The 11,221-nt window shown below is 46.8% G+C and overlaps 1 protein-coding gene across 1 annotated transcript in view; it reads left to right on the top strand.

The window, feature by feature from the left end:
• aopep (aminopeptidase O (putative)) overlaps positions 1-11,182 on the top strand; it is a 48,367-nt gene extending 37,185 nt beyond the window's left edge. Inside the window, exons 13-15 of the mRNA XM_084468190.1 lie at positions 1,811-1,897; positions 2,534-2,682; positions 10,498-11,182. Of these exons, the coding sequence (XP_084324316.1) occupies positions 1,811-1,897; positions 2,534-2,674 (228 nt within the window). The 3' untranslated portion in view covers positions 2,675-2,682; positions 10,498-11,182. The remainder of the gene's footprint in view (positions 1-1,810; positions 1,898-2,533; positions 2,683-10,497) is intronic.
• The last annotated feature ends 39 nt before the right edge of the window (positions 11,183-11,221 follow it).

Genomic DNA, 11,221 nt, shown 5'->3' with positions numbered 1-11,221 from the left:
GTGTGTGTGTGTGTGTGTGTGTGTGTGTGTGTGTGTGTGGGGCATATGGAGAGGTGTACCAGGCAGCTGCTCCCCTCTAGGCTCTCCCCAGGAATGTAACCCAGCACACGGAACAGCTGCTGGGGCTACAAAGGCCAGCAGGGCAGGGCTGGAGCTAAGGGCATATACTCTATATTCTCTCTAAACTCTCTATCTCTGTCCGTCTCTCTCGCTCTCTCTCTGTGCCTCTTTCTCAGTCTCTTCCTGTCTTCCTCTTCCCTCTCCCCTGCTCTCTCTCTCTCTCTCTCTCTCTCTCTGCCTCTCTCTCTCTCTGTATCTCTGTCTCTGTCTCTGCGTTTGTCTTACCCTCTGGTCCGGTCCTGCCTAACTCTGGTTTTCACTCTTTCTTTCTCTTTCTCTCTCTCTATCCATGTCTGCCTGCCCTCACGCTATCTCACACACATTCACAGTTAGAATTAAATGTGTATTCATGCATTCAGGAGGGAAAATGTGTTCAAAAACAATACATGCTTTCATTTACGTAGCGGGCCCTTTTTTCGGCGACCTTTGTTCATTTAGTTGAGTATTCATGTGCATATCTGTGTGTGTGATGTGTGTATATCAAGAAGACTATGGAAAGAAACATGGTGTTTGTATGAATACATCAGCAGAAGGCCAGCGGAGCAGAGCGAGGACGAGTGAGAGGGAGTTCTGGCGATGCGGGTGACCCTAATGTTTATGTAGCAGGTCACGGAGGCAATTTGAATGTGGCTTTTGGCAATGGTGCGTTGCCCAGCCTCATTTTGAATGCTGTAAAAACAAGGGAATGAGCACAATGGCCCCTCAGTACAGCTACCGCGCGAGTGTGCGCACGCACGCACACGCACACAAAGGGCTCCGACTTTTTTTTCCTTTGACACGCGTGGCAGCTTCTGCGCTAGCGTCATAAGGAGGAGTGCTAACTTGTGTTCCAATTAAGGTAATGGAAGAGTACAGGTCGGGCTGCACTCACACATATGCACAGACGGCCAATCAGCCAATGGGAGGAAAGACACTCGCCCTGAGCCGCTGTTATCCTCGTGTGGACAAGTGCTTTATAGCCAGATAAGGACATGGATTGAAACATCCATGGAAAGGTCTTTAAAGGATGCTTCAGAAAGCATTTTTACACTGGGATCCAATTATCTGACAATGTGTCTCGACCACAAACACACACAAGTTCTATTGGCGAATAATAATCCACACACACACACACACACACACACACACACATACATACGCATGCACACAAATCAGATGATGGCTGAGAGTGGGGGCAGAACCCGTCTCTGAACTCTCCTGTAACCGCGGCAACAGAGCTCCTATTGATCCTCCTGGAATAAAAGCCTGGCATCGGCTTGCAAACACATACACACACATACACACACACTCACACTCTTAAAGCCATACACAGAGACAGAGTCACAATCCAACATGACAACACAAAATACACACTTTCAACAACTACAATTCTGTATATGGACATATACAAATCATAGTAAATGTAGATTTCATAGCAGAACATGTTAAGAAATAAGTGCAATCCATAATTATATAATTAGAACTTTTTAAGTTATTAGTTATTTCATGGTCAGGCAAAATTAACAGAAATAAAAATTGTATCCTACAAGTGTACCTTAAATGGGCAATGTCCTCAAGTTTAGAGAGGTCGCTTATTTCTTCTTCAATTCAATTCAAGTGATTGCTTTGGTATTTTTTCTGACAATGGTACAAAAATGCAATGATCTTAAGAGACTAAAAACTTGTTTGTGTGTGTTTGCTTTTCTCCCAGGTGAGGCATCGTTGGTGTGAACTGGTGGTGAAACATGGGCATTCCCAGGCTTACCAAGATGTCCAACACTTCCTGGTTCACGACCAGGTAAAGTGAATGAATAAATGCAGGCAACATTGTTTATTTAGTTGGAAGTATACATGGGAGTTATAGTATACATTGAAGTAGAGGTGCTGTATGTGCGATTGGAGAGGTATTAAGAGAGAGAGCGGAACAGAGCCAGAGTTTGAAACAAATCAACCCAAAAAAAACGTCCCCTTCTTCTTTGCTCCTTCCCTCCCTACGTTTCTCCTCCATCGATAAGTTTGCATCTCACCCACCTGTGATTTGACAGGCAAGATGGATTCCCTCAACCAATCAGGAAAGAGGTGCCGTTATTGGTCAGAAACAAGCCGGGAGATCTCTAAATTCGAAATTGTCCCCCAAAGAGAAAGACACAGTCCACTCAAAACTGATATTCTCTCATGCCAATTCCCTCACTAGTAGCTGGTGGGTGGCTGTGGACCTTCTTACAAATGACACTCAAATAATATCTCTTAAATCCTACCTACTGCACCTTTTAAGATGCGAGAAACCAACAATATAACTTGTATAACGTGTGTGTGTGTGTGTGTGTGTGTGTGTGTGTGTGTGTGTGTGTGTGTGTGTGTGTGTGTGTGTGTGTGTGTGTGTGCTTGCTTGTGTGTGTGTGTGTGTGTGTGTGTGTGTGTGTGTGTGTTTCAGGCCATGGGAGTTTATCTGTACGGGGAGCTGATGGTGCAGGAGAAGGCGGAGCAGCAGGCTCTGGCCCGTCACTGTCTCTCATTGGTTCAGGAGGAGATGGACCAATCAGCACGCAAAGTGGTGGAGGAGATGGTCCTATGACATTTCAGGTAATCTGTCAGGCTCAACCCTCATTGGCCATAAAAATGATATCTTTCATTGTACACCCATGTTGAGTTAGCCGGGTCCAATCAGAAGGGCCCAATCAGAAGATGACATTGGGATTCTCTTTGCCGACCGATATTCATCCCAGACTGGGAATATCAGCATTGTCTCACTAAGCCAATGGCGAGCCCTTATCCCTGGATCTGACCTGATTCCTTACTCATACTTTACCAGCATTCATTTTTCCTGAGTCGAAGAAATGTGGTTAAAGTATGTTTTAATAAGGTCAACCTTTATTTACCGTGACAGGGATTTAGATGGACAGGGACAGCAAACATATTAAACTATGTTGACTTCCACTGGTGGAACCACTGAAGCAAATTGGGTTATTACATGTAATCAAATTGTTTGTTTTCAGTTTTTTGCACACACACACACACACACGCCTATCTAAACTTGATGACAGCAGCTATTTTTCCTGTGTCCCTCTTTCTCTTTGTCAATGGGAGCTATGCTATGTCCGTCTTGTACCTCGTTGCCCACCTGACCAGGCTTTGTCCAAGAGACCTTTGTGTTGAATCCATCCTGATTTCATCTGTCCCACCGGATAATCCTCCCTGAAGTCACCTGGCTATCTAGACAGTGTGCGTGTGTCTGTGTCTGTGTTTGTGTGTGTTTGCTGTTCTGTATATGAGTGTGTAGAGTTTCCCATGCCATGGCAGGATGTGTTTGTCAGGCCAGGCATTGTAGGGTACTTGTTCCTCAAAGTAAACGACAGGCAGGCAGACTTTGGTCTGGGGTCGGCTTGCTTAGAAGAAGTCAGACTAAGGGGCTCTCCGTGCTGTTGACCTCGACGTTCCTCTGTGCACATTCGTACACACGCTAGAGGGAAGTAGATGGGTTGATAGACAGAAAGAAGGAAAGAAAGATAACAGGAAGAAAGCAAAAGAGGGAGGGAAAGGTTCTGATTGGGTGACTGCTGGACCATTAGAGCCCCTTGGTGACCGTGGCAGTGTGGAGACGGATATTTGTCTCCATCAACCTGAATGCCTCCCAGGCCCAAATCCCCTGTTTATGATGTGACTAAGTCACACTTTTATCTGCAGACACGCACACACACAGACACACACACACACACACACACACACACACACACACACACACACTTTGCACACACACACACACAGACAGACAGACACACACACACACACACACACACACACACACTTTGCACACACACACACACAGACAGACAGACACACACACACACACACAGGCGCGAGTGAGGAGACAGCTTTATGTACTTGCACAGGAGGGGGAAAAGCTTTCTCAGTGAGTGCTCTCTGCCTGGCCTGGTCCTGATAAATATCTTTGATATACACATATACCGTAACCCCTAACACACACACACACACACACCCACACACACACACACACACACACACACACACACACACACGCACACACACGCGTATATTTTATCATGACGGTGCAGCTCTCTGCTGCAGCTCTCTGCGGGGCCTGAATGCTACTGAGGCGGCGGGGAGCTAGACGGAGGAGGTAAAGCATCCTGACATATTGTTAGCCGCCGTGTCCCCTTGGCTTAAACCACACCAGGGCCTGTACACAGCGATGGATGGTACCGCTCAACTGAATGCGGGTCCAAATCGCTCGCCAATTAAAATGATGGAAGAACACATCACCACCCCTGTCCTTTCACAGCGCACCGCCTGTGTGTGTGTGTGTGTGTGTGTGTGTGTGTGTGTGCGTGCATGAATATGTGTGTGAATGCAAAGGTGTGTGTGTGTGTGTTGCCTCATGTCCTTTTTCCGAGCCCCCACAAGTCGCTATCTTACGTAATAGCGACTTGCACAAGCATGCCAGCACGATTGAAGACTTGAATGTCCACTTACATACATACATACATACATTCACATAACCACCCCCACACACACACACACACACACACACGCATGCACAGGGTGTAGATAGTACATGCAAGAAGAGTACAATCACAACGTAATCACACACACTCAAAGGCCCTCCGACACGCAGACGTATGTAATTACACCCACACACATACGCAGACTCATCGACACGCATACGCCCTGAGATTACAGTGGGATTACCCTGAGGCGGCATGGGGGGAGGTGGGTGGGCGGGCGAGGGCGTGGGCGGAGGGGTGTGTATGAAGTGAAAACAACATGTCAGCACCAGGTATGTGCTCCTCCCCCCCCCCCCAGTTACATACCTCTGGAATCCCTTCTGATCCGCCTAATGAGGGGCATAACGCTGAGGCACTCAGCCTTGACGAATGAGGGAGGATGGGGGCGGAGGAAGGATCCACAGGTCTCTGGGCCTGATGTTAGTGTGCGTGGTTGCGCATGTGAGAGGGAGAGAGAGGGGGGGGGGGGGGGGGGGTGGGGAGCGAGAAAAATGATCATGTTTCCTTTCATGTCTGGGTTGTGAGGGTTCCTGGCGTGCTGATTTGTGATTTATGATAAAATCACATTGCCAGGGATTACCACACAACCCCGACCCAGCCGGCTGCCATGGCAACAACTCCGCCGCCCCCCCCCCCCCCCCCCCCCCACCTCCTTGGAACACACAGGAACGACCCCAGGAACCGAACTGACCTCCAGCGAGCATGATTCTCTGAGAGCATGTGAGCGTGCCATTTTAGGCCTGTGTGTGTGTGTGTGTGTGTGTGTGTGTGTGTGTGTGTGTGTGTGTGTGTGTGTGTGTGTGTGTGTGTGAGAGAGAGAATCAAGTTCAGGCTTTGGGAGTACAGGACAGAGTGGGACTTGGGTTTCAGAGTATCTGATCAGAGTCACACAAGTGAATTTAGATGTTGGATACAATGAGATAAAAATGAACCAAAGATGCAAATGAACCGGCGCCTCAGCTATCGCTTGGTTTCCCTCCCTGGTTGAAATAGACGCCGAAAGCAATAAACAAGCAATACATGAAGCAGAGTAGATGCACGTGTGTGCGTGTGTGTGTGTCTGTGTGCGTGCGTCAGTCAGCCAGCCGGAGAGCCAGTGCACTGTAACCTGTCTCCAGCCAGGTGCAGAGCTTAGCTGATTGGTGAACAGTGATTGATCTCCTCTTTGTTCACAGTGGCTAAGTTCTGCACCTGAGGAGAGCATGACCCCGAGCACCAGACAGGAAGGAAGGAGGGGAGGTCAACAGGAAGGAAGGAAAACAAAGGAAGGAGGGACGGAAGGAAAAGATAAAGAGGAGGGAGGGAAGGAAAGGAAGTAAAGGCGCGTTCATGGTCCTGGTAGACGAGACGCCTCGTCGGTGATGACGCTCACGCTTCCGCGTGTTCCCGACAGCAACCGTTCTTGTGCACTGCGTTCTGAATCTAAAAGTTCTTCACAGCAGGGTTTTTTTTTTTTAATCCAAGTTTGCACACCTTTATTTCCTTGTAGCCTATCACCTACTATCCTTTTGCTTTTATTTATGAGAAGCACATTGTATTGCCACTGTATGGAGGGCTACACTTGCCCTTATCTAGAGCTGGTTTACCAGTACACAACGTTTAAAACTGAGCAAAGTCGATGCCAACAGACGGTTACAACGTCAATCAATAGTAAAGTAGGTGATATGATGGTTGATTCTTTTATATTGAGTACAACTTTCATGTTCCGCCACGTTCATGCGCGTCACTAGTAAACCGTACGTCACCGACTGGGCATCCCTGTTATCAAAATCTGGCCCCAGTTGCCGAACGGAAGTACAATCACCAGAGAGCGTCATGAGGTGTCGTTCAGAAGAACTTTCCGACGTCGCGGAAATGTTTTCCCCATAATTCCCAGCGATCTGAACGCGCCATGAGATAAAGGAGGAAGGAGGGAAGGTAAAGAAGTAAGATTAAGATGAGGAGAGGAAAGGAAAAAGAGAAATGAAAAAAAGCAAAGGAAGAGATGTCAATCTTCATTACAATGGTATTCTAATAAAAACCCGTTAATGACGGCGTGTGCGTGCGTTGGTGCATGCCGCGCCCTCCAAATGCACAACACATGTGTTGTGCATCCCACATTCCTTTTATTCCATCAGGTTTGTGTTCTCTCCCTCTCACGTATCTCCTCCTCTCTCACGCATCTCTTCCTCTCTCTCACACGTATCTCCTCCTCTCCCTCCTATCTCCTCCTCTCTCTCACACGTATCTCCTCTCCCTCCTATCTCCTCCTCTCCCTCCTATCTCCTCTCTCGCTCATGTATCTCCTCCTCTCCCTCCTATCTCCTCCTCTCTCTCTCACGTATCTCCTCCTCTCCCTCCTATCTCCTCCTCTCTCTCTCATGTATCTCCTCCTCTCTCTCTCATGTATCTCCTCCTCTCTCTCACTTATCTCCTCTCTCTCACGTATCACCTCCTCTCTCTCTCACGTATCTCCTCCTCTCCCTCCTATCTCCTCTCTCGCTCATGTATCTCCTCCTCTCCCTCCTATCTCCTCCTCTCTCTCTCACGTATCTCCTCCTCTCCCTCCTATCTCTTCTCCTCTCTCACGTATCTCCTCTCCCTCCTATCTCCTCCTCTCTCTCTCTCTCACGTATCTCCTCTCCCTCCCATCTCCTCCTCTCTCTCACATATCTCCTCCTCTCCCTGCTGTCTCCTCCTCTCCAGCCCACATCTTCCCAGACTCCTCATGCCTGACCTTTCAGCTGCCCACATTGTCTCCTCCTCTGTCTCCTGTTACATCCCAACTTTATCCTCCATCTTCTCCTATATCCCCCCCCCCCCCCGTCTCATGTTTCTACTCCTGTAATCCCACCACACACACACACATATATACAGTACACGCAACCTCCATTTTACCTGCCCTGTCTGTTTATATAACCACCTTCTGCTCCCTCACCTGCGGTCTGTCTCATATGTGTGTGTGTGTGTGTGTGTGTGTTTGTGTGTGTACGTGTGTGTGTGTGTGTGTGTCCTCTGAGCTCAGAGGCCACTTCATGCGTTGGAAACCCCGCGCAGCGCTACTAATGAGCCCCCCGCCCACACCCCCATGCTCTAACGCTTCGTCTGGCCCCGCTCCCACTTTCTCTGGCTCCTTTCACTCGTTTTCTTCCTTTCTCTCCATCTCCTCCTTCTCTCTTGTTTCCTCCACCGGTTTTGTCACTATTTTTTGGTTTCCTCCTGCTTTCCCGTTGTAAAAATCTGGTTGTTTCGGTTCCTTCCTGTCTTTCTCTCTTTTCTCTTTCTCTTCGTCTCTCTCTCCATTCATTTTTCTTTGTGATTCTTCTTTCTCTCTCTCTCTCTCTCTCTCTCTCTCTCTCTCTCTCTCTCTCTCTCTCTCTCTCTCTGTCACTGCGGTTTTGAGAAGAGCTGGTCTGGAGAAGGACAGCGGTGAATATTTGGTACTGTTATTGAGGGCTGAAGCCAAGTATTTAAAGTGGGAGCCAGCCTAACCGGCTACCACCGCTCCTAATGAGGCCTAGAGAGACTTCACAGCTGCTAATCCTACCGACAGACACTGTATTGGTAGCTGAGTCCACCCTTGTGATCTTCATCATCAGCAGCATTATCACTCCTCCTCGTCGCATCCTGTGCACATTTTGTTTTTCGTTATTAGTGCTTAAGGATTCTTCAGGGATTTTCATGCAACAATGTTTACCAACTGGAAGACACATCATCATAATAATAATGAAAAATAATGAGGAAGGGGGATGGTGATGACTTACAGCATATAAACATTTTTGTGATAGTTCCTGAAGCCACTACCCACATTGTTTATTTTATTTTTAAAAGGTATTATTTCAAGAAATTCCTGGAGATATTATATCAGGAATGGGGGAAAAGTGATGCAAACAACAGTAAGCTAGAGGAGACGGCCTGCATTTGACACTGGGGAACATTGCCACTTACTGCCATGGACGGACACTTTAATATATTTTATATTACCCAGTGTCTAGAGTGTCTAGATACATTGGCAAATCAGTATTCAGCTCCGGGCCTAAATTAGAAGGCCTGGGATTATGGACTAGGTAATGTTTAGGCTGTTAAAAAAAACAGACTGTGTAGACTAAGGCATAAGTATAACTAAACGCATTGATTCAGATATATTCTCTTTCTCTCTGTGGGATGAAAGAAGAAAAAACTTCTAAATCCTTATGGACATGTTCCCACACTGTTTAACACCAAGTGAAGCCAAGCATTTGAAAATAGAAGAGGCTAACATCTCTCCCTTAGCAGCTCCTCACTTATCAGGCTTTCTATATTTGTACAATGTGCCATACCTTCCTGCCCGATTGCATTTAGCTTTTTTCCCTAATTGTTCTTGAGATAAAAGAAAGGAAACAGAATGTTCTGATCCAGTGATACAAACAAACGCAGGAATTCCCACTCGCACATAAATCACATGCATTATAGTCGCGGGCATGACAGATTGCACCATGGGACGGTTCCTGTATAAGTCAAGATACGTCGAACAAACAATGCACTCACTCACGTGCAAGGAGAGTCAATCCCGGCGATGTCAGCCTAGTTTAATTTGTGTGTTGATTTATGTCCTCCCCTTACATTAGGCATCAATCAGCACAATGATGAAATACATCTCCATCTGGGATTGCCTGCTTTTCAGTGTGAATGGACCTAGACAGCTCACAATTCTGAAACTACTCAGTCTAAACCACATTGAAATGTCTATATATTTTGCGGCGGGGGTTCGGTATGGGAAACGGGGAACGGCACGGTATTGGTCCCAGAAGCATGTGTTTTACTCGATTCGAGAAGCCTGGCTCTGTGTGCTCTGAAATGGTCGATCTGTAAGCCCAAATGGTGACATACGTCTGGCTGTTTAGTAAGAGCCAGGATATTGTAAGTGGAAAGGCCATTATATCTACCCCTACGTTCATGCCAGCAAAGTGGAGCCTAAGCGAGGACAGATGTGTGAATAAGAAATGAGGGCCATGTGGAAGAGGGCTGCCAGTTTGAGACCTATATTTAGGGCCTGGTTAAAGAGTAATGGCTATCAAAGGGCCGTTAAAATGAGGGGGGGATTGCCATCCGAGCCTGTAATGTAGAAGGTGATTTATCGTTTTCTAATGGGGGTTGGGGATGGTTCTCTGCACACGGGAAGAACAAAGGGGACGTTATAGAAAGCAAACCAAAATAAACTCTTTCCGCCTAAATCATGGTGAGCCGTTTCCTTTGCGCCATAAGTCACCGCCCCACTTGTCACCACTCTATTAATATCGGCCAGTTATCACGACAACAGAAGTCAGTGTGTACGCCGTCAAAGCGGGCTGGTCGTCTTGTCCGTTCCAATTAATATGGACTGCACGGCATATTCCTGGTGGAAAATGGTGTGATTCAATTAGATGTGTGTTTTCCCCTATCATTAGAAAATAACAGCCCTCCTTCTAGTGTTGTGTTGTTTTGTTTTGTCGCCGTGCCGACCACAGTGAATAGGAGTTATCGTGCGCAGTCCGAGACACGGGCCTGGGACTCCTGTGCCTACTGAGCTGATTATCAGTCCTACAGAACCACTGGCTCAGTTCAGCAGGAACAGGAGTCAGGCCTGCTCTTCACCGACCCTGGGGAACAGGGCCATCACACACCCCGGCACGGTGTCACATGACATGTCACGTGTCCATGTACCGACCCTACTGTTCTAGTTTTATATAACCCTGTGTTTCATGTTGTACGTTTGTTTCGGATTTCAGCTTCTGACCTAACGTACATCGTCAACGCTGTATTCCTTTGCTGCCTCAGTTCGCTGTGATAAATAAAAAACATGTCTATGCTCTCTGTCTAAGTTCTAGACGATTTGAAATTGGGTCTCATTGGATTGTGATGCATCTTTTTGTTTCAGGTGTATGGCGACAGCTTGGTTCTCAGGTCATCGATGCCATGGCTCCAGTTTTAAAAGAAGAATCCTCACAGCCATGACACCATCGTCTCCCAACAATGGCGGTCGATGGCGAAGGCCAGCTGGTCGGGCACACAGGATAGCTGTCTGTTAATGTCCTTATGAAAGAGCTACTATGTGCAAACGTGTATTGCCGTATCCTGATAATGATCAACCACCCTGCAACGTGAAGTAAAATTACCTCCATTGTTTCCTGCCCTGAACTTCTGCTCAACCTCCTGTGAATGGGCGGTTGTTTGCTTTGGTCTGAGATAGAAGTTATCCATGTCTGTGTGCATAAAGAATGTAAACAAGGAAAGGATTACATAGATTAACAGATATTTCCATCTACCTCTAATTCCCTCTGGGCCGCTGTGTGTGTGTTTAGTCTGAGGTCACGATCCAGTTTTAAAGTTTATACTGAAAATACTTTCAGGTGAGTCATGTTTTTATACACAACAGCTGACCCTTATGTGTGTCTGTCATCATTGCCAACCAAATATACACGTACAAGAGATGAGATTGCCATTGTAGATGGTATTTTTGTATTCACAATCCCTTGTTTTCATGATATAAAGACATTACTGTTTGTATGCATTGTGAAATTTTTATTTCAAGTAGCACAATAAAAATATGTCTGCTTCAAAGTAAAATATCTTCCTGCATATTCCTTGACTGGCATAAATAC

Source organism: Micromesistius poutassou (assembly GCF_964030765.1).
Source record: "Micromesistius poutassou genome assembly, chromosome: 5".
Lineage (NCBI taxonomy): Eukaryota > Metazoa > Chordata > Actinopteri > Gadiformes > Gadidae > Micromesistius > Micromesistius poutassou.
Note: the sequence above shows the minus strand (reverse complement) of the source record. Positions and strands in the feature narration are given on the sequence as shown.